Source organism: Podarcis cretensis (genome assembly GCF_951804945.1).
Source record: "Podarcis cretensis genome assembly, chromosome: 15".
Classification (NCBI taxonomy): Eukaryota; Metazoa; Chordata; class Lepidosauria; order Squamata; family Lacertidae; genus Podarcis; species Podarcis cretensis.
Window position 1 is genome coordinate 8351564 of NC_137185.1, and position 27143 is coordinate 8378706.

At 46.6% G+C, this 27143-nt stretch overlaps 1 protein-coding gene across 4 annotated transcripts in view; it reads right to left on the minus strand.

Annotated features, from left to right (window-relative positions):
• Nucleotides 1-2273: 2273 nt before the first annotated feature.
• The window catches only part of NF1 (neurofibromin 1), a 162184-nt gene continuing 137314 nt past the window's right edge, over nt 2274-27143 (minus strand). For 2 of the 4 annotated variants that reach the window (XM_079955334.1, XM_079955337.1), the window contains 12 exons: nt 26912-27038; nt 24221-24352; nt 22952-23087; nt 22064-22221; nt 21503-21622; nt 21071-21198; nt 19886-19986; nt 18774-18916; nt 16087-16133; nt 15219-15435; nt 11315-11365; nt 2274-3210 (listed from right to left, as the gene is read on the minus strand). In XM_079955334.1, the coding sequence (XP_079811460.1) occupies nt 3068-3210; nt 11315-11365; nt 15219-15435; nt 16087-16133; nt 18774-18916; nt 19886-19986; nt 21071-21198; nt 21503-21622; nt 22064-22221; nt 22952-23087; nt 24221-24352; nt 26912-27038 (1503 nt within the window). In that variant the 3' untranslated portion in view covers nt 2274-3067. The remainder of the gene's footprint in view (nt 3211-11314; nt 11366-15218; nt 15436-16086; nt 16134-18773; nt 18917-19885; nt 19987-21070; nt 21199-21502; nt 21623-22063; nt 22222-22951; nt 23088-24220; nt 24353-26911; nt 27039-27143) is intronic. The other 2 variants (XM_079955336.1, XM_079955335.1) reach the window with 1 other exon arrangement.

Genomic DNA, 27143 nt, shown 5'->3' on the forward strand with positions numbered 1-27143 from the left:
TACATCAAGACCTACTACTGTTAATGCTTCTCCTCCTCCCCTCCTGTATCCCTCTGCCCTCAAGAGTTCTCTTGGCTGTTCACAGTGACTGCCTGTGCAAACCCCAGCTGCCACACACCTAAAACATGGACGTTATCATAAGGAAACCTGGTGGGTGTGCTTGGAATTCTGACCTTTGCTGTGAATGGGCTGGCAGGCTGTGATCCTCTGGGCAGAGGATTAGCTGTGCCTATTCAGAGCTTACACTCCGCCACTCCCTGTTTCTGTCACATCTGCCATGAGAGGTCCTACTGGCTCAAGCTTTGGGTGAGCCCTCAAGGTATGCGATGGAGACAAAGGAATACATCAGAGGGGGGAAAGGATTAAAGGGGCTTCTGCGCAGGGCTCCCTTTGGGAAGCCAAAGGGTTCACCCACCTTGTCCAGTCCTCTGGCACCACAAGCTGCACATCTCCTGACCTTGGCTTGGGGGTGCAACATCTACACATGGCCCAGTGAGAGATGTTAGCACAGCACAGCACTCTTGAGGACTACACCGTGCTATTTTTCTCTCAGACTTATGATTTGACACTCCAGCACACTGCAATGAGAACAGGAAAGCTCCCAATGCAGGTGTGACCTGGTGCAATAGGCAGTCTTTCCTCTGATCACATAATGGGAAGAAACCTTAAGGATTCTAACCTGCGACAGTTTCATTGATCCTACTTTAACCCTTCCCACTTGATTAAAATATATTTCAGCTGAAATTCCAACATGATCAAGAGCGTTTCCTTTCTCTACCTCGAAAAATAAAAAAACCTTTCTTGATTTGGCAGACTGTTGTTGGCACCTTAAGACTGTGTTCCAGGAGTGGAACAAAATAAAATAGTTCCTCTCTGAATCAATACACCAAAAGCAGTTGTTTTATACACATAAAACCCATGACATTTTAAATGAATGTTAATAGCTTGCTAATGGACCATTCATTTGCACCCTCTGTCTAATGCTGTGGAATTTGATTTACCCAAAGTCAGCATTAAAATGTCACTGTACAGTTTCAATTGTATGTATATTATTCCCTTTGAAGCCACTGAATAACCGATTATGTCAGCTATACATACATTTCATTTCATTTCTGACTGACATGCTTTTTTAGAAGTTGAGAATTTGTGCTTCCAAAATCTAGGCAAGCTGCACACATTTGGACAGCCAGTCAAAGCAGCACGTTCAGCATCCATGTTGCTGCTGGGACTCTGGTAATCTCAACACAGAGTCACAGCAGTCTAGTGGCTGAGTGTCAGACAAGAACCAGAGAGACCCAGATACAAAACCCCAACTCAGCCACAAAGTTCAGTGCCTGACTTTGGCCCATCCATTCTCCAGCCCAATCAGCATACATGTTTCCCCCCTGTTAATATAGCCTCACAATACTGCCTATGAAGTATGGTTAGGCTATGAGAGAGAGGGGGGGGGATGGGGATGGGGAGGGGTCAAGGGTCACCCAGCGAGTTTCATGGATGAGTGGGGATTTCAATCCCCATCTCTCTGATCCTAGCCCAACAACCTAGCCCTTATTCCACATGGGTTTTTCAGAAGAGATATCTATTGCCGCTATAGCATTTTAACAAGGCCTTTCATGGTGGCTGAAAGCTGTTTCAATCTGTGGTTCCTAAAGCTGAAACTCTGGGTTTGAGAGCAGCAGTTGCTCCTTTAAGAGTAAGTAAAACTTTGAGTAGGAGCAATGTGGATATTTTAGAAAAAAGGGTTATGAGCCAAATAAAAGTCTAGGGAGCTTGGGAATTGTTAGCGACACCTTTCCTTAACTGGGAACATCAATGAGTTATGTCAGTGTGGTGCAAGGAAGGTGGGGGAGAGTTATCACATGAGAAGCAGCCGTAACAATCTTTGTGGGAGCGACAGCCCAAGGTGACACAAGCACAAATGGCTGTAGTCGAGCTTCCATACAGGAGCTGCTGTGGAACGAATTAAGTCCACACAGAACCTCAGCTGGGGAGGGCAAATGAGCAGGAAAGGCCCACACAATCACGACATTCACCCTAGCCATGCTGTGGAGTGGGACGGAACATTGAAATAGCTAGGATAGCTCAGTCAGTAGAGTATGAGACTCTTAATCTCAGGGTCGTAGGTTCGAGCCCCACGTAGGGCAAAATATTCCTGCATTGCAAGGGGTTGGAATGGATGACGCTTGTGGTCCCTTCCAACTCTACAATAAAGAAGTGCCCCTCCCCACAGATGCATTCATTCATTCTCTCTCTCTCTCGCAAGATGGAAGTGCTGCTGATCTATTATATATAACACAGCCAGCTTCTTCCAGTCTGGTTCATGTGCCCCCAGGAGGCTATTTTCTGGAGTATCAAGAGAGACACCCTGCACTCTGAAATGCCTAGATCATTAAAGATACACCTTGACTGGGCAAAAACTCTCACCCCTTGGTTAAACTCATTGCACTGTACTTGTGCTCAGAGGCAATTTAAGCTCAGGAAAAGGATGTCCACAGCTACAGGGATGTGGGATGGAAACCAGGATACTGACTGCGTCCACTGGCCATCAAAACCTCTAATGTGCAAACAGGATTGAATATTAACACTCCCCCCCCCCCCTTTAGATACAAAACAAGCCATAAACAAACAAACAAGCTCCCCCCCAATAAGGTAACAAAAACATGTCTGAAATGCGAGAGACATGATTTCTGCCTTTCGACACAACCTACGGTCATTTCCCTGCTTTCTTCAGATTCTTAAAAGTGGTTCTGTTCATCACAGTTTGGCTATTACCAGCTTAAAAACAAGAAAAAGAACAGAAGGGTTGTTGTTGCTGTTGCTGTTGCTGTTGCTGCTTCTGTTTTGTTTTTTAAAGGTGGCAAAAAACAGAAATGAAAATCCAAAATAAATTCAGACAAAATGTTTCGAGAGTTGATCGTCTGGCACCACGGCTGACGGGGTGAGTGGGCAGGAGGGTTTGAAATTAAGTGCGACACGACCACTTGTGGAGGTGGGGCAGGAAGTACTTACGCCACGTTAGAAAACCAAGGATGGAAGGAAGGGAAAACAAAGGGGAAAGAAGAAGGCTTCAGACAATCTTTTTGATGCTGTGGCGCTTGAAGCTGCCAGTGCTGCGCTGCTTCTGCACCTGGCTGGCGGAGCCGTGGCGCGTCCTCCCACTGCTGGAGTGTGCCGTGGTCGGGGAGAGCTCCACGTTCTCCTTATCGATTCCTAAGGTGGTGGTGGGAGTAAAAGAAAGATAATTAAAAAAGGAAGTGCCATGAGCGGGAAAGGTAATGTGGAAGCTTCCGCCGGACGACTCCATCTGAAATGGCCAACTGGGGGTCGGGGAGGGTCCGGTCCGTGGCCCTCCAGCAGGACTCCCAACATGGCCAGTGGTCCAGGCTGATGGGAGCCCAGCAACCTCTGGAGGGCCATACGGGTTTCCCACCCTGCTATTATCATGCAAGGAGGAGCTCCGCCTACAGTTAAGATCAAAGAAGCATCCAAAATGGGTGGCGGGGGGAAGAGAGAGAGGCAGGAGGCATTCTCTTTTGTGCCAAGGTTATGCCATGGGAGCTGGGAAGGAAGGCAAAAGCTGCTGGTGAAGCGAGAAGCAGAGATAGGGCTTAATGGGATTCCAGGGCAGTTCCAATAGTTTTTTCAATGCACATCCGACCCCCAGGTGGCGACTGCTGAGTTGCTGGGGAACGCATTGCCATTTAGGGAGCAATCAACTTCTCTAAAACAAAAGTGGCACTTTTGCCTCGGTTACAAGATGTTCCTGACTGTTTATTTAAAAAGAACCGAAGTAACCTGCAGGGCCATGGTCTAATAATCACATCTGCAGCTCTTGGCCTTTCTCTTTTTCTCCGGCTGCTCCAGCCTCCTCCCAGCTGCTCAAGCCACTTGGCCTGCTGTGTAACTCTTTCTTGCTCTGGGAGAGCCGCCCCCCAACAGCTCCAGATACTGAGGGCTGGCAACTCCCATCTCTCCCAGCCAGCGGGGCTAAGGGTCAGCAATGCTTAGGGTCTGGTCAGCTCTGCCAGAGAATCTTAGCCTGTCTCCTCTGTGACATCAGTCATCTCTTAGCTAGTCACAGCAAGTTACTTCCCCTCGTAGGGTGTGACTTAGCCCACCCTTTCGTGTCATCTGTATTGTTCTGATAGATCATTCTTTGAATCAGCATCTCTGACAGGCATCCTTGGCAAAGAGCATCACATTCATTCATTCCTTGAGGAACACCACTATCTGCATTTGGAAAACGCAGGGCAAGGGTGCAATTTTAGGGCTCAAAATGAACCACTGGGGAGTCTTTAGGCTCCTGCCTTTAATGTCTATTATTCCCTAAGCTTAGTTCATTTCACAGTTGCCAGGATGCTACCCACCGTTCAGATGGTTCAGCACTTCCAGGGGAAGCAGAGCAATGTATACATTTTTATGCCTTTCCTTGATCGATTATGGAGGCCTCACAAAGAACCCTCCCAGTAACAGATCACACTAAAACAAAGGCAGGATATGGAGGGAGGGAAGACAGGCCATGAAGCTAGACACAAGCAGTCCAAATGACTAGATTTCTTCATTCTTGAAGCCTTGTTGCTAAAAATGTTCCCTAGAGCCTCTGCTCGGCAATATACCTTCAGCCTCATAACACCCCTCCAAGGTAGGCCAATCCCCCCATTGGTACTTGAAAAGGAGTACCACTCTGAATTCCTGGATCTTGGGCACTAGCACTGACCATGCTAGTGCCAAGCTCTACAGCAGCATCTTGTAAGTGTAGAAGGGAATAGAAACACACACACACACCTTTTTCTCTTCTGCAAATCCTCCTTCACTGACTGCATGGATGGGGAGACTGTGTTCCACCAGATGTCGATGGACTTTTGGCTCCCATCACCCCAACCATTTATCATGCAAGTTGAGGCTTAAGAGAGCCCACCCAATGAATTCTGGAGGGTCACAGTTTCCCTGGCATCCATGAGGTTGCTGGATGTGCAACTGCCTGCATTTTCCACTGGCAAACAGTGAGAGAGGAGGGCACGATGTGCCATGGGTGCCTGACATCACCTCAATTCAAACTCACCATGCAGAAAGCACTCCAATTTCTTACTCGGTGGGTGCTCCCTCATGCACAAACAGAATATTTCTCAGGACAGGAAAACAAGAAGACTGGCTTGAAGGCACTTCTTTCCACAGAGCTTTCGCATGTTCTGCTAACTATTTTTCCCCAGTCCACTTCTCACTGCCATTATTTGGGTATGAGAACAAGTTCCCAGCCACACAGCATTGCTTCCAGTCACTTTGGAGCCTGTTCAAAGAGCTGCACATAAAGGAGATGGGGCAGAAATGGGTCCATGTGGCTTCCTCAGGCTGAAGCTTTCTCCAGCTCAACGTTGTGCTGCTGTTGACTGCCTAACTCTGGGGTTGTCTGCTTGGCATGATGCCACCCTGGAGGGCTGCTTCTGGCACCTGCAAACCTTCTTGGTCCATTTCGCTCACTGCTTCCTTCATCATGAGGTAGTTGGGGTAGTTACCTCCACCCCACCCTGGCAAAAAAAAGCACCTGGAACTCAAGGGGAAAGTTGAAAGAGCCACACTTTCCTACTTACTCTTTCAGTTCTATTCATTTTTCAAGGTTCATGTTGACACTTGGGGGGGGGGGATTATCAAGGCAAAAGAGGAAGAGATTCCCTCCCATGTCCTCTTCCAGCTTCATGCGCTTTTCGAGCCAGAGCTCAAAAGGAGAATGATCTGTAAGGGAAATGGAGCAGCTGGCAGGGAGAAAGTGGGGTGCCACAGGAGTCAGAGGGAATATGCACACACACACACAAATGCTCACAAAGCATCCTCCTGAAATGGCATGTTTTTGTTACTTGTTTCACCTACAACCACCATCAAATCACAGAACACATCTATCTCCATTGACTGAGGCATAAAGATCACAGATCCAGCAATGCTATGCCACAAAGAGCTGGGTGTGATCCTTATAGATCACCTGGGTTCATAGATGTGGTTTGTGATTTGCTAGTGTTCCTGCCACCATCCTGCATAAAAATCATAGAGGTCTCTGAGCATCTTTGCTTTAGATTAATGCTCCTGTGCTGCTGGCAAGCACTGGATCTGTGGTTTTTGCTGTTCAGTCTGCCACTGTATGCTTTATAATTCAATTACATGGGGCCGCGGGGTAAATTCATGCAAATTCAAGAGGATCTCTTTTAATTCTACTTGAGCCAACCTTCACCCAGACTCCTTGGGAAAACAATGTTTTGGGGTGTGGGTGTGCCTTTTCTCTGTTTGTCTGTCAGGTGGGGGAGAAGCAGCCAGACAGGGCAGGGGCCATGGCACTCTCAGAATTGCAAGTGGGTCAATGGGTTCAGAATGGTTGGCAAATTTGGAAATCTGCTGCCAAGAGGTTGATGCCATTTACACTGTTGAGAAGCACCCTTTCCTTTGGGTTTGAATTCGTAGGGGTCAGAAGAGGCCCAACCTTTTGCCTCTTGTGAAGGTTCTCTTAACAATGGTTGTTGGAAGGTGGGGGCATCATTTGACTAATATCGGGGATGTACGTGTGTGTGTGTGTGTGTGTGTGTGTGTGTGTGGTGTCGGAGCTCATGGATTTTACATGGGGAATCCCCAACTCCTCCCCCCAAATAAATGAGGCATGCCCCACTTCCTGCTTGCCACCCTAGACTGAAAGTTATTCCAAACATTCTCAAAACCCTTCTCACACTGAAAGGCAAGGATAGGTGGGCATATGGTCACTTGCATGAGGTAGAACAGAAAACTGAACAAGGCAGAAACATGGTTGGTCGGTAAAGTAGGGGCACACAGCAGACAGTAACACCTGGGCAGGGATGGGGTTCACACATTTTTATAAGCAGTTACAAAAGTCCTGCAGGGAGCTGAGACGGTCCTGCGATGTTGTAGTCCCCACAGGTAGCAACATCTACGGGTGTAAGACCCCCTCGAGTCCAGCAGCAGGCAAGAGTCAGTCAGAGGCTGCAAAGTCTACACCTAAGGATCTGCAGCCTGCTGCTAAAGATGGGGAGACCCCCCCTGAGCCTAAGATTCTCAGGCAGGAGCCCCCAGAAGAAGCTCCCATACCCTGAGGACTGGTACGGCTAGAGTCAGGCCCTTTACTTCTCTGGGGGAACCTAGTGCCTCCCACAGCATCTCACTGGCCAAATGGCACAAGGAGCACACCAGGTGGGAGGCTGTGGAACAGAGGGGGAGTGTTGGTCTGCAGGCCAGGGGGTTGGCCTTTTAAGAATCTAAAGTGATCCACAAGGGGGTGGGGCCTGGGAGAGGTAGGTGGAGCCTGGGAAAGGGGTGGGTGGGTTGCAGAGGCTTAAAAAGGCTCACTCTGCTCCCACCCTTTGTCCATCAAGTTGCTCACATGGAACTGTCTGTGGTCCTGCAACTCCTGACCCGCCTTGCCTCCCACCCTGACACCCCTGCTGCAGCTTCAGCACCAGACCAGAAAAACACCACAAACTGGCAGCATGGATTTGTTATTCATAAATTCTGGATGTACCACTACATGCGGTTGAGACTCAGGTCAAATGAAAAAGGAATGTTTTTGAAGTCACCCTGAGGGAGCCATGGGGTAAAAAGGTCTGTGTGGCTCCCGTGTGCAATGCCTTCCTGAGACTCGTGCCGCCGAGGAGGCTGACAGCAAGCCCTAGCTAAATGTAGGTTAGCCACATTAGGCAAAATGTGAGTGCTTGGCACCCAGCTTTCCCTTGTATCTTCTCCACCTAGGAAAACTGTGTTTTGTGTTAACAGAATGATGCACAATGCTGACAACCAGGCTAACAAGCTGCTGAGTTTGCATCCTTTATTCCAAACCCATTATTTGAGTGGTTTTAAAAAAACAAAACGAATGGAATTATGAATGAAGAAGTGGGATGGCAGAAAAAGAGGCACAATTCAAAAGGGCAATAGAAATATCACAGGTAGAGGGGCAGGAGTCCAGGAGGAAGAAGACGAAGAGAAACTGAGAAGATCAAGGGAGTGGATCACCTTCCCTTTAGGGAAAGGCTGGAGCCCCGAGGGATCCTTAATATAGAAGGGGTGGGGGCACACAACTAAAGGGAAGGGGCCTGGCAGCCATGTAGAAAACATGCACAGGGTGGGGAAAGTGTAACTGGTGCCTGTTTGCTGCTCCTACTGATCTTCCCAAACCATCCTTTCCCCCCTTCTTTCTTGTGTGCTATGTCTCTCAGACTAAGCCTGCAGGCAGGGATTGCCTTGTTTGCTACTAAGCCTGTGCAAGTCACTCTGGCAGGCGTTTTCAGCTGAAGGGTTTGATTTTTTTAAAAAATTTTTTAAAGAAACAAATGTGAAATTTGATTGGCGGTAGATGTGGGACAGGCACAGTGGCGTAGCATGGGGGGTGCAGGGGGTGCCGGCCGCACCGGGCGCAACATCTGGGGGTTAGGGAAATCCACGGGTTAGGGGGCGCAAATCCATGGGTTAGGGGGCGCAAATTACTTGCCTTGCCCCGGGTGCTGATAACCCACGCTACGCCACTGGACAGGCAGAAGAATGTGCAACGTCACATGGTGCGTCATTCAAAGATGTGGAGAAAAGCCGCTGGCTTGGATGGCTTTTGAAAGGAGAAGGATTTGGGGGAGATAACCAGACTCGCCAAAGGGTATCATTTACCATTACTACTGGCAACTTCCATGTTCAGAGGCAGTCTGGAATGAGGAGGGGAGAAGGGAAATGTAGGGGAAGGCTATTACTTCCTGTGCCCCAGTTCTGGGCCTCTCAAGGGTACCTAGCTAGCCAGTGATTTTTTTAAAAAGGGTGATGGACAAGAGGGGACCTTTGGTCCAAACTACTCCCCCACAAGGAACTCTTTTTGCAGATGCAGCCCTCAATGGAATAAATTTCTGTGCAGATGCTTGCCTGCTTACATCCTTTTGTGGCTGCAAAACTTGCATTGGAAGTGTGTGGCCCACACTTTTAAGAAATCCTTGGGGTTGGGGCCTTGTGGATGAGCAGGGGGGCGGAGCTTCTGTGCCCTGCACAGCTCCACCTCAGCCCGCCTACGACTAGCAGAAATAGGTATGCTAATATACATGATTTGCATAAAGAATTCTGGTCAGGTGATTGGAGCAGAAGGTGGGCTTCACTGGTTTGCAAGGTTGGTTCTCGCCATGCTGAGTAAAAGCAACCTTCAGTCAATCAGTGTTGCATCTACGGTTCAGAGAGAGAGGGAGAGGGAGAGAGAGAGAGCGACAGGTCGCAGCATGGAGTTGCCGCACAACTAGCCTGAACGAACAGCCCAACCAACAATGTCTCAGCCAGTTACCTGGTACTTTGGCCTCTTTAGTATTCCTGCAGCATCAAAATGAACATGTGCATGCCATATCATTTCTTTCTGCAGCAACTGTGTTATTTAGCCATTGTTCTGCATGCAAATGAAGCCTGCAGAGAGGCAACGAGGAAGACCAAGAGAGAAGGCAAAACTCAAAATTGGACTGCTACATGGAACAGCATAATTCAAGAGGTGCCCGTGTTCCCTTTCCAGTATAGTAAGCCTCTTGAGTGAACTGAGCATGCACCTCAGTGTCGCCTGAACTCTTGCAAAAGAGTTGCACTCAGGGGCAATCTTCATTTGCACATGTATGGGAGCTGCTGCTAGGAAAACAAGGCACAGGTCTTCCTCTACCCTGGCAGTAATGCAAGTTTTGCAAGGTGTGACCTGGGGAACACTGAAATGCACAGGGCAGAAGGAGAAGAGAGAGGATCCTGAGAGTGTCATTTCACCGATAAGGCAGCCAGCGATGGACAGTAGTCAGAATGCTAAGCTTAGACTAGGAAGCACTGGGCTTGAATCTGCCCATTTGCCACAAAGCTCATTACGTTATATTGGGCCAGTCTCTCTCTCAATCCAGCCTACCCCACAGACGGTTGTGAGGATAAAATGGGAGGGACCACCTATGTCCCCCTCAGTCCTATGGAGGGAGAATGCAAGTAAAAATACTAACAGGAATATAAGCACTTTGATTCTCAAGGTATTTATTTATTTAATCAAAACATGCTGGCCCTTTTGTATTGTGTGAATCAGCCTTTTTGGACAAAACTGAGGGTTTTTGCTAAGGGGTGGTTTAGCGAAACCACTAAGAAACCCTGAATTGACCTTGTAACTCATTCGTGACAAAAATGTGCTGTGTGATACATGTCCAACCAATTTAGACTTTAAAGTATACAACAGCAGACTTGTCTAATTAGACTTGGTACTGCTAAGCTCACGGTTTCTGTGGGTTATTTCATTTTTCTGTTTCTCAGCAACACAGAAAAACCACACAATGTGGAAACACCTACACAATGGGAAGTATCAAAAGGAACTAGTTTCCTATTATTCTTCAACGTTCCTTCTTCCAGGCAAAGAAGCATGAGAGGCAGATGTGCTGCGATATATAACCACTAGGAGTGCCGCTTCACGTTTTATTGTCGACTTTGGTTTGTGTGGTGTGTTTTTGAAAAGCTATCTTGCCACTTCTGAAGGAAACAAATTGTGTCTCTCAGTAACAATGTCAGTAAAATGCAGCTTCGTAGATTAAACGTGTGAGGAATACTTAACGGGTTTGGGGAACTCGAAGTACTTTTCTGAAGGGGGAACTCTAAGTACTTTTCTATATGGTTGGGGCCGTTGCAGAGGAGATTCTCACCTGACAGCTCCATCCATTTTGCTGCTAAAAGGACAATTCTTTGAGAGCAAAGTTACAAAATGTGGCAATGGTGGCTGGCAGACATAAAAAGGGAGAAGGCAAATTTGCAGAGGTTTATCACTGGCTATTATTATCTATGGCAGGTAAAAACAACATTGGGGGGGGGCAAAAACAATGGGAGAGGGGTTTTTTCCTTCATACCCTCCTGATGGGTTTGCTGGGAGACACTTAGCCGTGCCAATACAGGGGAAAAGGTGCTGGATCCAGCAGGGTGCTTTTCTTATGCCCTTACAAAATGTAGTTGGGCACATAACTGTCGTCTCTACAGCACCATTAGTATGCAAAGTGCGTTGAGAGATTATTAATATTTCCATTTTCCAACCCAGCCAAGAATCCTAGGGTTGATGCAGGGTTTCAACAAAGGTCCAAATTCACTGCTCTGTGCCCTGGAACACCCAGCCTCCCAAAATGCCCAGCAGCAGAAGCACTACAGTCGCGTGCTAAAGGCCCACTCCCTGCCCCTATTCTGTCCTAGGTTTTGGGATCTCTGTTTGCAAAATAAAAATAAAACTCCTCTTCCTGTCATGAGCCCCAGCTCTGGCACAGATCAAAGCAGTAGCTCGTGCAAGTAGAATGAAAATTAGAGAGAGTACCTGGATGAGGAAGTTGCATGAAAACTGCAGATTTAGAGCAAGGCAGAGAAGCTTCACAGACACAGAATGAAAGAGAAAAGATGAGCGATCAACATTCATGATTGGAAGACAGACAGAAAACATTTACAGGACAGTGATTATGGACAGGGAAGGGAAACCTGCATCTCTCCAGATTAATGAATGAATTGATTTTCACTCCATCCTTAAGTATCTTTTATAATAAATCCTTATGTAAGTTTTTATTTCACCATCAAATAAATTTATTTATATGTTGATTTTATCCCACCCTTCCTCCCAAAAGAGCCCAGGGTGGCAAACAAGGAGAAAAAAACACCCCCAAAACCAAAGGTTTTTTTTAAAAAACAACATTTGAAATATTGTTGAACTAAGTCTCTCAGTACAGCTGCAATTCTCAGTCATTTAACAATATTTCTCTCTTCCTAGGGAACACTGTAAATAGTAGCTATGTGAGGGAACAGGGTTTTCCTCACAACTCTCTTCACCCTTAACAAACTACAGTTCCCAGGGCTCTTTGGGGGAAATCCATGACTGTTTAAAGTGGTAGGAGACTGATTTATACGTGTAGCGCAGATATAGCCAATGTCACAACCTGCTGTGCAAAATCAGAACTAGAGGGTGACTGCCCTACAGGTCAGGAACACAGCTGAAGAAGCATTCATGGATGGGAAGCCTTAATTAGCACATGGGTCTTAAGAACTGAACACACAGGAGTCCCACCTGCCCCATGCTGAAAAAGTTTTTGGTTCTCCCCCCACCCTCCGGATGGCAAGAGCTGCTTTTCAACAGTTCTATGACCCGCAGGGCACAAAATGACCTAGAGCTAGAGAGGTCTGTTTCTTAACAATTCCACGCTAGCTTGCGGTACACGTTCCTCCTCCTAGTTTCAGGTGGGAGACAGTGAAAGCAGCAGCAAGAACAGGATTATGTGGTTACTCTTTGCTCATTGCTAAGGATGTGACTCTTAGCACAGGACAACAAAACACTTCCCAATTGAAGAAAAAAACTGTGTTTGGATATAAGAAGCTAAGGCATAGCTACAAAAGCCAGGAAAGGATTAGGGTTGAAAGACGTTCCCTTTCTGTAGCACTGGTCCAAGTCAGAAAGCATTTCTGGAGCCCTCCATATGAATATCTGGGGGGGATAGACGTGGGGGCTCTAACCTAGTGATGTGTAGGATATCAGGTTAGCCACAGCCCCTAGCACCTCACTTTCAGTTAAATAGCTTGTCAGAGTACAAAAAGTAAATTCCCATTCCTTTTCACCCCCCCCCCGTCCCCCATCCCAGCCACATAGAGAGTTTTCAAACATTTGCTTTTCAGACACTAGTAATACTATAAAAAGACAGTGGTGCCTCGCAAGACGAAATTAATCCGTTCCGTGAGGCTCTTCGTCTAGCGGTTTTTTCGTCTTGCGAAGCAAGCCCACTGACAGCTTAGCGGATTAGCGCTATTAGCGGTTTAGCGGCTTTTAGTGGATCAGCTGATAAGCGGCTTAGGGCTTAGGAAAAGGGGGGGAAAAGGGAAAAACCCCCGCAGGAACTCGCAATACATTTTCGTCTTGCGAAGCAAGCCCATAGGGAAATTCGTTTTGCGAAGCGCCTCCAAAACGGAAAACCCTTTCGTCTAGCGGGTTTTCCGCCTTGCGAGGCGTTCGTCTTGCGGGGCACCACTGTACTAGATTTGTCCACACCAGGTGTGGGGGAACCTTTGGCTGCACTACAGCTCCCATCACCCCTGGCCATTAGCCTTACTTACTGCAGTCATAGATCAGCAACACTGAGCTAGATGGACTAAGGATCTGGCTTTGCAAAGGGCTGCTTCCCCTGTTCTTTAGCCTAGGGAGGCAAAAAGTCTTCCTGACCAAGCTCTTAGGGCCTGGAGCCTTCTCAACTACAGAAGGAAAGACAGCTTTGCAGGATACAATAGATGGAAATACATCTTAAAATGAGCCAGGGACTTTGGCAAATCCATTTCTGCATCTTTTTTAAAACGTGTATTAGCAAACCAATATACATTGCTTAGGAATGGATATATATCTAGGCCTCTATGGAGCGGAGGCAACCTCACACAGCTACATTGCATGTTACGGGACGAAATGGGAGCTTGTACTTACTACTTCCATTTCCATCACTAATGCAACTGCCTGACTCTGGTACCCTTCAAAGTTTTCCCTTACTGTCACATCCCACCCATCAGCATTGCTTTACACCCAGGGCGGGGAATCTTTGGCTCACCAGAGGCTGCTGAAATACAACTCCCATCAGCCCCAGAAAGCTTCTCAGAGGAAATAATGAGCCCCTACCCCACCCCACCCACCCACCCACCCACGCAGGTGGCGCTGTGGGTTAAAGCCTAGGACTTGCCGATCGAAAGGTCGGCGGTTCGAATCCCTGCGGCGGGGTGCGCTCCCGCTGCTCGGTCCCAGCGCCTGCCAACCTAGCAGTTCGAAAGCACCTCCGGGTGCAAGTAGATAAATAGGGACCGCTTACCAGCGGGAAGGTAAACGGCGTTTCCGTGTGCGGCTCTGGCTCGCCAGAGCAGCGATGTCACGCTGGCCACGTGACCCGGAAGTGTCTCCGGACAGCGCTGGCCCCTGGCCTCTGAAGTGAGATGGGCGCACAACCCCAGAGTCTGTCAAGACTGGCCCGTACGGGCAGGGGTACCTTTACCTTTACCTTACCCCACCCCTCCAGACCTAGTTTTATAGCTTTATAGCAGTGGCAAGGACTTTCAAAGGCTGGGGCACTGCCACAAGGTATAGTGAGGATAGTCAAAAGCTTACATAGCTTTAAAGGGGAATTAGGCAAATTCATGGAGAACAGCAATTCCCAGAGCCTTGATAAGGAACAATGTCTCCCTGAGTATCAGATGCTAGGGAGCAAAGAACAGGGTGGGGGAGAGGTCTTCCCATGACATCCTGCTTGTTAGTTTCCCAGAGGCATCGGGCTAGTCACTATGGGAAGCAAGATGCTGGACTAGATTAAACCTGCAGCCTGATCCAATCGAGATTTGTGTGTTTGGGGTTTGTTTGTTTTTTACTTAACAATATCCTTTTACTTATACGCCCAACATGCTTTTAAGCGCAGACCTAACAAGTCAACGTAGCAAACTCACAGTTGCAGAGAGATTCGCTCACCAAAGAGCTGTGAATGAAAGCAAGAGAGCAGATTCTGGTAATGCATGTTTGCCTCTGGGTAACGTGGGGAAGGACTCTAGCTCAGCAGCAGAGCACCCGCTTTGCATGCAACAGGTCCCTGGTTCAATTCTCAGTGGCATCTGGTGGTGGGGCTGGATATATATCTGCTGTTAAAACCTTGACGAGCCACTGCCAGTCAGTGTGGAGACAATGCTAAGTTAGATGGACCAATAGTATGATACAGTTTAGGGAAGCTTCCTATGTACCCTAGCAACTGAAGCCAAAGGGTGTTTATTTTTAAGCTTCTAGGGACATTTCATTCTGCCCCCAAGAACAAATTCTGCACTTGTACATTAGTATCAACACTGCCATTTGGGAACAAACCAAGTCTGAGTATGCTTTATCCAAAGCAGTTAGGAAGCCACCGGGCTGAGATAAGATCTGATCCCATATTGTTGTCTATGAAGCTGGACTACTTCATTGCATGTATTATCTCATCTTGATTTGTGCCAACTTCAGGAACAGGTGAGTGGAAAGTCACCCCACCTTTGCCCCCCACAAATTCAGTGCAAGAAACGTGTCTGAGAATAAGTCTAATGAAGAACAGAGCCTTGAGGCTCAACAAGGGGTGATGATAAGCTGCCCCAGTGAAAGACCCTGACACCCAAAAAGGGAGCAGTGCCCTCAAAGGTGTTTTAACAAATCCTTCCCCCTTGACGTAAGCAATGGAAAAGCATGGCGAACTGACCTGGGGAATGCTGGGAAGTTGCAAGTGAGGTCATGGAATTGGAGAGATTTAGGTTTGCCGTAATACTAAGCTGACTCTGCACGGCAGGAGGGTAAGGAGAAGTTGGCGTCAGCAGGGATTCCTCGCTGGTTTCCTCATCAATCCCAGGTAAGTAGGTGTCAATCAAGGCATCAAGGAACTTTACTATGAGCTCAGCATAGTCTGGGATTTGTGTTTGCTGGAAAAATGAGAAACAGATCAGCACCATCTCTACCTGTTAGTTCTCACTGGGGGGAAAAAGCCTTTGGCTTACAGTCTAGTGCGTGCGTCTGAATAAGCTTCCTGCTGCCCCACTGTTACTAGGATGTGCAGTTCCCACCAATGAACAGGTCCTACACGTTCAGAAGGGAAAGACTGGTGGAGTGCTGTTTCTCCTCCTTGTGCCTCCAGCTAGATGGGGCAGGGAGGCCAATGGGGAAGCTGCACAAAGCAAACCCAAAAAGTTTTTAAATGTTTTGAAGTTATGAGCCTGAGGGATCTCACCAAAAAGTCCAGTGGCACTGCCAGTAGGAAGGGCCAGCCCAGGAGGGCACAACGGCTCCTCTCCTGGAAAGAATCCTCTTGACTGGCCCTGTCTGCTGCCCAGGAGATGAGGGTCTACTCTCAAAGGTTTTGGACATCATCCAGGAGACAATACATTTTTTTAAAGCTGCTGACTAATAAGTCATGGACAACTATTTAGCCTATGGGGGGTAATTAAATAAATTAACCAACATCAAAAAAGTGTGTGCAAGTTTTATTAACCTCCAACAGGGACTTCAATTGTCCACTCAAGAATTACTACAAATGCCATGTAAGGTTTCAGCTGAAAGAGGCCCCGACTGCTCACCTTAGAAAATGGTCCCGCAAACCTCCACAAGCCATTAAATCCAAAACCTGCAACCAGCAAAAAAAGCAAAACATGAATGAGCACCTTAGTAAGAAAGATGGGGTAAGATGCAAAGAAGTACGTTTGCAAGAAGTTCCTCATACTTTGCTCATCAAAAGCAAATGTTTGCAAATGCATAAACATCACTTGACAACATCAGCAGCCTGTGATAACTGTTCAATGGGCCATTCGAAGAAACCACAAAGATTCTTTTTTTTAATAGAAAAAACAACATCACTTTTTAAATTATCAAAAAAAACTGTAAAAGTAGATACAAGGACAAATACAAAGCAGAAGTAATGACAAAATATTCAACTTTTGGTTTTTTTTAACTGTAGAAACAAAAATGCAGATAAATAGAAAAACAAAACATTTTTACAAATTTCCCAATTATAGTTGTGGTTTAACATTCTCCTGTACTGTATTTTGTTGAACTGATACATTTTTCAACCTTCTCCCAAACTTTTGTATTTAATGTGGGTGGCATTTTATTTCCTCCAGTAGTAACTGTCAGTCAAGCAGTGGCTAGGAAATATGTTACCATTTCTCTGTCATATGACAGAACACATTGCTTTTAGGCTACAAAAGGGACTATTATGTGCTAGATTTATTGGTAGAGTATCTTGTTATACATTTTCTGTTTCCTTTTACACACACTTTCATTTCCCCTCAAATGCACTTGCTTTGCAAGGGTATCCATTCACACATTTCACTGCCAAGTAATTCAGTGTGGAAAAACCAAGAGATGTCATACACATGAGCCCAAATCAGTGTAGTACAACATTTAACATTTTAATTGCCCCACTGTTGACCCATTTATTGCCACTATCAGGTCCGTTAATTCCAAAAGGTCTACTCTGAGTATGGAGTGCGTTGGATACAGCCCATTGTTTTGATAATATTCTCCTATCACTCGCATATTAGCATCTGATGTAGTACACAATAAAATAATCCGTTGCTCAGGGCTGCTTCCATTAAAATAATAAAATGCAACAGTGCGGCATAAAAGCCATTTAAACACATTTTCCTGTCTCTCAAGGGAAAACAGGAGGAGAAGAAAAGAAGAAGATGTATCAAAGGGAAGTTTCAGAATCTAAGGTGGTCTTTCTGACCTTCTTAAGAAATGATGAACAAAAAATGAGGAGTGATGGCTACCAGATTGGATAGCTTTAAAAGTTGTTGTTTTTGGCATTCGTCTGGAGAGAGAGAGAGAGAGAGACAGACAGACAGACAGACAGACAGACAATGGAGTGCGCCTCTTGGGGTGAAGTAAAACCACTGCATTAGCAGCACCAAAGTGACCTCCCCGGGGTGCAAGCCTGGACAGAGTGTATGGCGGTCCTGAGCTGCCTAGATGACAAGACCTCTCTCTTGGCCTCGCTGGTGTGGTCCAAAGGAAATCAGAGCAATATGTTTGGCAGCAGCTTGACTGCAGGAGCTGCCGGAAGGAGGTATTGCAAGGTGCCATCCAACCGTTTTAGGGACTCCAGATCTGTGTAGGGTTTACTCCTTAGACTTTTCTTCTTCCAAAGACATCCTGCAAGGCAGCGTGTGTTGAAGACCAGAGTTTTCCTTCTCCTAGATGGGTTACCTTACCAGGTTGACAAACCCCACCCGCCCCTCACTTCCCTCTACAGCACATGCAGAGACTGCCTTCTTGACAACTGGACCCACTATTATTTGTTCAATCTGCTCAGTCCTTAGAAGATAAGGCTACCAATGGCTCCTAGTCACAATGGTTCTGCCTCTACTGCTGGAGGCATGCGTCTCTAAATACTAGTTGCTGGGACACACAAGTGGAAAGAGCACTGTTGCCTCAAGTCCTGCTTCCTGGTTTCCCACAGGCATCTGGCTGGCCACTGTGAAAACAAGATATTGGACTGGATGGGCCACTGGCTTAATCTAGAAGGCTCCATCTTATGTTCTTAGGGATGGGGAACCTCCAGGTATTCTTGAATTACACCTCTAATCCTAGCTGACCACTGGTTGTGCTGGCTGAGATGGGACTTTGACTCCAAGAAGATCTAGAGGGCCACAGGTTCCTCATCTCTGACTTGAGAGCTACCAAGTGACACCAAAGGGTCTGCTAAAGCAAAAGCAAATGCAGCCAAGGGTGGTTAGGGGAGGAGTTTTGAGCACTGCTACTCCCAGGAAGGACCTTCTCCTGAATGAAACACCAAGGCCTCAAGATGAGCCACTGGTGAAACACAGAAACCAACAGAAACTCTGCTCTTGGTGCCTTCCTTCAGGAAAGAAAGGATGGCATCTACCAGGAGCAGGACCTTTTCTGGCGTAAAAGATGGAATATACAATACAGCTTGTGCGGTCAAGCTTCTCTTCTGGTTCCCTGGCAACTAGTAATGAAACAGACCAGATTCCAGGCTTTTGTCTCCGGAGGGAGGGAACAGATGCACTTGGGGGAACGGGCTTTGATGGGACACACGCCCACAGAAGCAACACTTTGTCATTTTAAAATGGTAAGCCACTTTGTTCACAGTTTTCTGTTGAAAGGCAATCCAATTTGTCTTTTGGAGAAAAGCAAAGTATACAGAATTAAAAACAACCATGCTTGTGGGGTTTAAACGTTAGCCTTTATTCTATACCTGAACATCTGAGACCTTTTTTCAAAGGAGCTGCAAGATACCTACTTTGTAGATAAGAAGTTTGGTACTGTGGCGGAGATTCTTCATGGTAAACCACGCTCTGCACAATGCCATGAATTGGATTCAATAAATTGGGATCCTGACACTGCGACAACAGGGTATTTATCTTGAAGTCCAATAAATTGTGCCTAGGCAACCAAACACACCATGTCAGTTCATCAGTTGTTAAGTTTTCATCACAGTGAGCAAGGTGGACTGCACAGCCTATTTTAGCCAACAAATCTATCCTAACAACATGTGGCTTGCAATGGAGGGCATATGTGCATTACAGACAGACAGGCATCAACAGTTGTTCCCTTTTGCAAGGGAACTGTATTTCTATAAGGCTGGCTAGGGATCTATAACAGATCATTATCAGCACCTTTCCAAACTACAATTTTTGAGATTCTTTGGGTGCACAGGCTAAACTCAAGATAAACATGCACTTCCTAACAGCTGACGACAGCTGGCTCCAGTTCATTTTGACTGTAATAGCTGTCCAACTACGAGCCTGCTCTTAAACAGCATACACAGCAAGATGCACATCTGTATGGTTCTAGGCTTGGGGAATTCATTCCCAGAGATGCATTGGCAAGTGGAGTCAATCCTCTGAACAAATATCAACCTTGAATGGAAACTCTGTAAGGAGTTATCTACCATTTATCCTCACTGTATGGTGTCTTTTTCGTCACTCCACTCATCTGGGAGAAAGAGATATCAGCAAAAAGTGGGGTCAGGTGCCTATCGGGACACATAGAGCAAAAGTTTGGAGGCCAACAGTAGGTAAAGCCAGAGCCAATGACAAGCACATCCAACTAATTATAGTTTTGTCCCAATCCTCTTCCTTGCTGAGCACTGAGACCTAAGGAGGACCAGCCCTGGACTGGTTATAAATGAGAAGGCAAGCAAATGGAGGCTGGCTGAGGACAGAGTGAAATTGGTAGGGCAGTGCCTTGTTTAACCCAATGGACCAGCCTCTATTGGTAGATTAATTCCTAAGGTTTGAACCCTCATTAGATGTGTTTAAATTTCCTTTCCTTTAGCAGAATTTGTATATCACTTCATCATTAAAAACCAAGCAGAAAGCAGACGTGTTGTGAGAAGATGTGAACACTTACACAACAGGAAAGACCTTTGGGAACACCACACTGGCTTCTGCTAAATACTCATACAGGATTCTCTGGTCAAACTCATCTGCCGTATATTTTACTAGTGTTGCCTGCCAAAAAAAAGGGGGGGAGGGGAAAGAACGAAAGAAAAAGGTCAACATCTAAGTCCCAGTGAGCTACTGCCTTGACTACTGTGCTTCTAAAACATGCTGGAGGAAACACAATGCAAGCAACTGACTAGATTATGAATCTATTCACTGCAGAAGAAAACTAGAAAACCCAGACTTTAATCAATCACTTCCACGGGGCAACCATTTAAATCTGTTGTGATCTGTGCCGGGTGGGAATGGGAAGATATCTTATGAACACTGACCAAATGTACACATAATTTCACCCAATACAACAAAAACTTTACACAAACAGGTTTGGATCAAATCCCAATGTACCTTGGAGTAGTTCCCCAAACAAATCTGAGTCTTTTATCCCTCCAAGGCACTTAAATCTGCTTCCCTGGATCAGTTTTGCTTCAGAAGCCCCACAGGACTGCTTTGGTACATTGGTTTGGCCAAATAAGCACCCCAAGGCAAGAAAATGGATTTCTTGGGATGTTTTATGTCCTGGGTGCTTTTCTCTTTACAGAAAGAAAACTGAAAACAATTAAGAGGCTAATATTTAGGGGTGTCATTTACTAAGGGGGGATGGCAGGTTCTAGGTGTACTTTCTGTGTAAATTCTACAATAAAAAGCCCGCAGTCAAATCTGGGAGAAGGATTTTTATTTTTCTGGTGGGAGATAGGGAAAGAATGAAGTTTGTATTTTTATACAGGATGGGTGTCTTGAGCTGGACAAAACTGCCTCCTGAATCAGGTCATTTTGACGTTACTAATAGCAGAAGAACATCAAGTGGGCTGGATGCCTGACAATGCACTTAGCATAGCATTTCCAAGCCCCAGGTCATCTGGAGTGACTCTGCCTTGCACTATAAGATTTTGGTGAGAATTAAGATAGTGTTTCTTGCCTCAGAATTCAGCAAAGCACCAACTTCCTCCATAAAATTCCCAGCACTACTTGGAGGCACCAGGGGTCAAACTTGGGACCTTTCGCGCGCAAAGCAAGAAATCCTTGCAAACTGCCCATGGTGGGAATCTAACCACACCCCTGAAGACGCCAAGAATGAGATAAAAAGTGCATGTACCAGGATGGTCAGCAACAGGGCTTGGATTTTGGGATCTGTGAGGACTTCTTCATCCAGGAGGACATTGGACTCTGACACTGATACTTTCCGGAGATGAGGGTGCTGCTGTGGCGATATCCTTTGAGTTTCTGCAGGAAGAGAGCAATGTATGTAATAAGGAAAGCAAGAACGGACATATCTACTTATTGTGCCATCAGAACAGATGAAAATCACTAGTATGAGAGCAAGTGTGTCTCACTTGAGAGAAAGTTGATATTGTACCTGGGAGACCAGGCTTCAGTTCCTGTCTCAACCATGATTGCCATGTGGCCTCAGGCAAATGATCAATGCCCTAAGATCAGCTGGGTTCCCCACTCCCCTGCTATATTTGCAATCCTTCATATTGCCAGGACATGTTAACTAGTAGCTGGGTCTAATAGCTTTGTTCCTTACCCATTTCATAATTTTCTGCTACCCTTCTCATTTTGGGAGGTGTGGTGATCCCAGATTCCATTTCTTGTCTTTTAGGCGCTTTTGTGTCAGGCATCAAATGGTCAAAACTCTTTCTTGTACCTATATATATATATATATTAAAAATCAAAATCAAAGAGCGGGGCGTGGGAAACAGATCAGGAAATGAAAACAGTAAATCGGCATGCACTCACATCCACTCTGTATCCTGCCTGAACAATGATGCTTTGATATTTGTGGCTGAAAAAATTAGTCATACACCAAATGTTTGCTGGCAAGTAACTAGGGATGGCTTACTTTAATAGGGCTGTTAAAGGGTACACATTTTCTTGAGTGGCAGTCTGGTCAGAACAGGAAGCAGAATGTAAAGCTTGCCACAAAAGTGGCAGACCAAAATTGTTTATCCCCCACCCTCCCCCAGCTAAGAGAGAAAAATAAAAAGGCGATCAGCCCAGGGTCTCTTAGGGCCGGGTCTGCAGGTCTGCCTTCTTCACACATGCCTCTAACCTAGTGACAAAGAGAGCCGTGAAACTCCCCACTAACCTAGTAGCTTTTTAGTGTTGGCTTGAGAAGGCTGTCCCATATCCAAACTCATGGACTTCCTCGTGCGTGGGCTGATCTGCCCCACCGTTGGGTAACTGGCAGCGAGATGTCTGTCTGAGCCCTTGGGAGAAGACCATGGCTGGTTTTCCCTTAGTGTCCTGAAAGAGAGGACAAACCAAATGTTCAGAAAACAATGCACCACTTATTGTTAAAAGAGCAGAGTAAGAGCGATATCAACCCGCCCCCCTCAAAAGCAGCCAGCCCTCAACTCTCTTGCAACACACTCTGCCATGCATGCAGTTCACAGCTCCCCTCGCCCTTGAAATTCAAGTTTTGGCCCCAAACTGGTAAGAGCTGCAACTCAGCAGCTGTTCCAGCTGCCTGCCTCCAAGCGAGAGGTGAGACAATGAGACACCATCAATTAATCTCTCCCACATGGTCCTCCCTTCCGTTCCTCCTGTCATTGCTCTGTCATGTGCCCTCAACTTAAAGCATCACACACCGCTTACCTTCCTGTCCACTTTGCCTTTTGCAGATTTTGAACCTATGGCTTGAAATCAGGGACGGGCAACCTGCGGCCCTCCAGATGCTGCTGAACCACGACTCCCATCATGCCTGACCACTGGGCTGGGATCAAGGGGAGCTGGAGGGCCGCAGGTCGCCTGTCCATTTTAAATTGTGCTGTGAACACAGGAAGCTCAATATTGTCTACACTGGCTGGAAGAAGTTTCTCTGCAGGTTTCCTTCGCCAGCCCTACCTCAAGATGGCAGCAACAGAGCCCAGGACCTTTGAAAGCAAAGCATGTGAGCTACGGCCCTCCCCAGACAACTTCCTTGATCCCAAATTAAAATGTACCATCCTATGAAAAGTTTAGGAGGACCCCTGACCTGAAGCTGCCATCGCTGTGATGTATGTGATATGTCTCCATTGGTACATTTTCCATTGAAACGTCTGTCAGGAGGAGAGACTTCCTATGCTTTAGGCTGCACCGACTTCGAACCTCCTCGGACACAGTGAGTAAAGCTTGAATGATAAAAGGAAGGAAACAGATGTCCAAAGTATATACTTTGCTGCAGAATCTCCCAAAGCCTACGTGATATGTAAAGCAAGGCAGGATGTAGCTGCTCTCTTATTACTCAGTGAGGTCCAGAAGCTGCTATTGCATAAAGAATTCAGTATTCCAAGCCTCCTTCAAGGTAGGGCAGGCTGGAATCCAGCCCTCAGGACTCCAAAGGAAGGCTACAAAAACACACTGGCAAGTACTCAGAAGAAGGGGTTCAGGTTGAGCAGAGTCCCAGTGGTGTCAAAATGGGACTTTGGTGCCTTGCACGACACTTGTCTATTCTCCACGACAGGCAGAAACAGAATCAGTTGCAGAAAATAAGCACAATGCACTCCAATGCGCTTGCTTGGCATCATTTTTACAGGTTGCCAAATTCCACAGGGGGCCCCAGGGCACAGTCCAGAGGCACATGATGCTGCTTCCTTGCTGAAGCTAAGCAGGGCTGGGTATGGTCAGTGCCTGGATGGGAGGCTGCTTGGGAACCTCCGCGTATGCTGTGTTGAGCTCCACAGAACATAAATTCAATAAACCATTTAAAAAACTTTTTAACTGAGGTCTAGGGATGAAGAGTGGGATATAAATTCCAAAATCAAACACATTGAAAAAAGCTTCAGTGATTGGCTTAATAGAAACAAACAAACAAATTTGCAGTATAAAATGAGGAGTCGCTCTACAGATCCGTACTGATGAAAACACTCCAAAAACCATCCTATTGAGCTGGGAGAGGCTTAACCTTTAAAAAGCCAGCTCTTCAGGGGTGGGAAAGGGAAAACGACACACACAACGTAGTTCTTCCTTTATTGTATGTTCTTCCAAGGAGCTCAAAGCAGTACACACATTTCTCTCCCCATCCAACTTTATCTTCACAACAACCCTCCGAGATAGGTTAGACTGAGACAGACTAAGGGACCCCAACCACCCAGGGAACTTCATGACTGGGAGAGGATTCTGCCATAATCTAGCGCTACAATCACTGTACCACACCAGCTCTCTCCTTTGTTGTTTACATTTTGTTAATAGCAAAGAGAAGAACGGTCAGATTGGATGCTAGAATTGGATTGGATACAAGCCTAATAGAGTTGGGTTTTTTTACCTGCAAGGTAAGCCACACTCTGGGTATTCACCTCAAACTTGTCACAGTTCCTATGTTTGTTCACCAGAGCGAGGAGCGTGTGTAGAATTCTGACTGTTCTTGCCACGATGGTTGGAGAGGGATGCCGATAGCCTAAACGGGTAAAAAATGCGTTAAGCAGTCAGTTATCTACAGGGACAGGGAGATGGTTGCAAAGCACTTTATGGATGGGGGGTTTGTGTGTCACACAATGTATTTCAGGGTCTTTAGTGAGGACAGAGATAGGCACCATTAACAGGGACTGAAATTCATTGAAGTTATAATCTGATTAAGGATGCAATGACAACTGTGAGTCAGTTGTGAGTCAGGAGCAGCTGCCCATCTCACTAACCAAATTCAGGTGTTCTAATAAGGAAAATTTGTGTGTGTGTGTATGTTTGGCGGGGGGTGGACAAGCACATTGCCTTCTCTTCCTGTTGCCCTCCACATGTTGAAGGGCAACTGTTTGAAGCAGGAAGCCTCCTGCACTCCTGGAAATTCAGGGGTCTACACCGCCCAGAACTTTCAAAAGCAGAAGCAGGCTCACCTCTCCAGGCAGCTGCCCTTCAGATCACAGAGGGAGACAAGAACAGAGGAGAGCAGAGCTAGTGAGCTCCTCTCTGCTGCCCCTCGATCACATGTTGTGGAATTTCCCAATTACAAGAATGCCTGAATAGGGTTCTGTTGGGCTCTGTCTGCACATGGGGGGGGGGGCTATAGTACAGACTAGCTCACCTCAACCTGCCAGGTGGAAGATGCCATTCCCAACACCGTAACCACTCCCCGCAAGAAGAAAACTAGCATCTCAGGAAGAAGAGTTCTAATCCAGCCTACTCCCTGTTGTGCTGTTTCTCTACCTGCACAGATAATTTCCCATAGGAGAGCATTCCAGGAACTGCTTCCTGGAGCCCAAAAGGGTTCAGTTCATCTACCTCCTCTGCATCCACTGCGGTTCTCAACCACAGTGGAGGAAAGGCAAACTGGTAATCACTCTGGAGTCTAATGAATATGAAGATTTATTTATTGTATAAGCACACACATTTAAATGAGGAAAAGATGCACCCACCCACACCCCACTCCCAATGTGCACACACAGCCCAACCCAAATCTACCACTTGACTGTGTGTCTGTTGACAATGCTGAGCCAGGGGGACCACTGGCCTGTCTCAGTACAAGGCAGCTTCCTATGTTCCTAGCTGAATAAGAACATAAGAAGAGACTGCTGAACCAGGCCAGTGGCCCATCTAGTCCAGCAACCTGTTCTCACAGCAGCCAAGCAGATGCAAGCAGGACCTGAGCACAAGAGCACTCTCCCCTCCTGTGGTTTTCAGCAATGGATACAGGCAACCCCAGATTTAGCAGCGCGTACAACGGAGCCCAAAAATGGCCCGCACATTTGGCTTTGAACATGTGCAAAACAAGGATTATCTGTATCTAGAAACATTATGGAATACAGTGGTGCCCTGCAAGACGAATGCCTCGCAAGACGGAAAACTCGCTAGACGAAAGAGTTTTCCGTTTTGGAGGTGCTTTGCAAAACGAATTTCCTATGGGCTTGCTTCGCAAGACGAAAATGTCTTGCGAGTTCCTGCGGGTTCCCCCCCTTTGCCCCCCCTTTTCTAAGCCGCTAAGCCACTTATCCGCTAAGCCGATAAGCCGCTAAAAGCCGCTAAACCGCTAATAGCACTAATCCGCTAAATCGTCAATGGGCTTGCTTCGCAAGACGAAAAAACCGCTAGGCGAAGAGAGTCGCGGAACAGATTCTTTTCGTCTTGCGAGGCACCACTGTACCTCTCAGTTTGCATCATAAAAACAGTCTTTCAGCCTACTGGCTCTGCTGCTTGTGTTCACTCTTCTCCTGCTCTCTGAGGTCTGGTCCATTTGCTTTCTCCTCCACTTCCTCCTCCCCACAGGTCTCTCTCCTCAGCTCCTTCTCTCCCTCCAAGTACTGCCAACTGACTTGTCCTTCCCAGCCCTCCCTCCCCTTGCCCTCCATTCCGTTGATTCGGAGGTGTTCTGTATTCTTCACTGCCGCTCTAATGGCAGTGAATAAAGGCGGCCCCTTGGGAATCCTAGGGAACAGGAGACTAAGAGTTTCCTTTTATGTATTAACAGAGAACAAAGCTTTACAGGTATGTAAGATTCACATCATAAATAAGATGTGAAAAAGCAAGCAGAAAACATATCAATAAATGCATCCTCTTTCACAGAATGTCAGCAGAAAGACAACACACACAATCTGTCGTCTACAGCACAAGCAGTCAAAATACTGGCTGTGTTGGGGGCTGCAACTAATCTGAAGCCAGCTGCCAATCTGATCATGCCCCCCTCTGAGTCTGCCAAACAAACAGAGGCTGTGTGCATACTATGTATTTAAAGCACATTCAAAGCACTTCCCTTGAAAAATCCTATGAACTCTAGTTCCTTAACTGCGCTTGGAAGTGTCACTCTGTGAAGGGTACAGTTCCAGGATTTTTGTGGTGGGCTGATTGGTGTGCTTTAAATGTCAATTACCTGGCAGCCTGACCAATGAAACTGCCTCTATAAAACCTGATGGGAATATTTACCTGATGGGGAAATGTTTCAGTGAGTGTCTGTAAACAGTGGGTCACATACCTTCAACTGACATGGTCTGAGACAAAGGAAGTAGGCCCACCTGGGCTATCTGCCTACCTTTTAACAGGTGCCCCACCAAGGCAAAGTTGAAATTGGAGTTGAAATTGAGTCCCACAAAATGGTCCATCTGCTTGCAGTGCCACTCCAGAGGCCTCCTGATCTCCATGAAAACTTCTTCAGGGCTCTGTTGGGAAGCCAAAGTACAGACCATCACAATCATCCGGTGGGGGGGGGGGGTGCTGGTCCACTGTGCTCATGAATGTCTAATACTATAAAGCACCAGGCATAT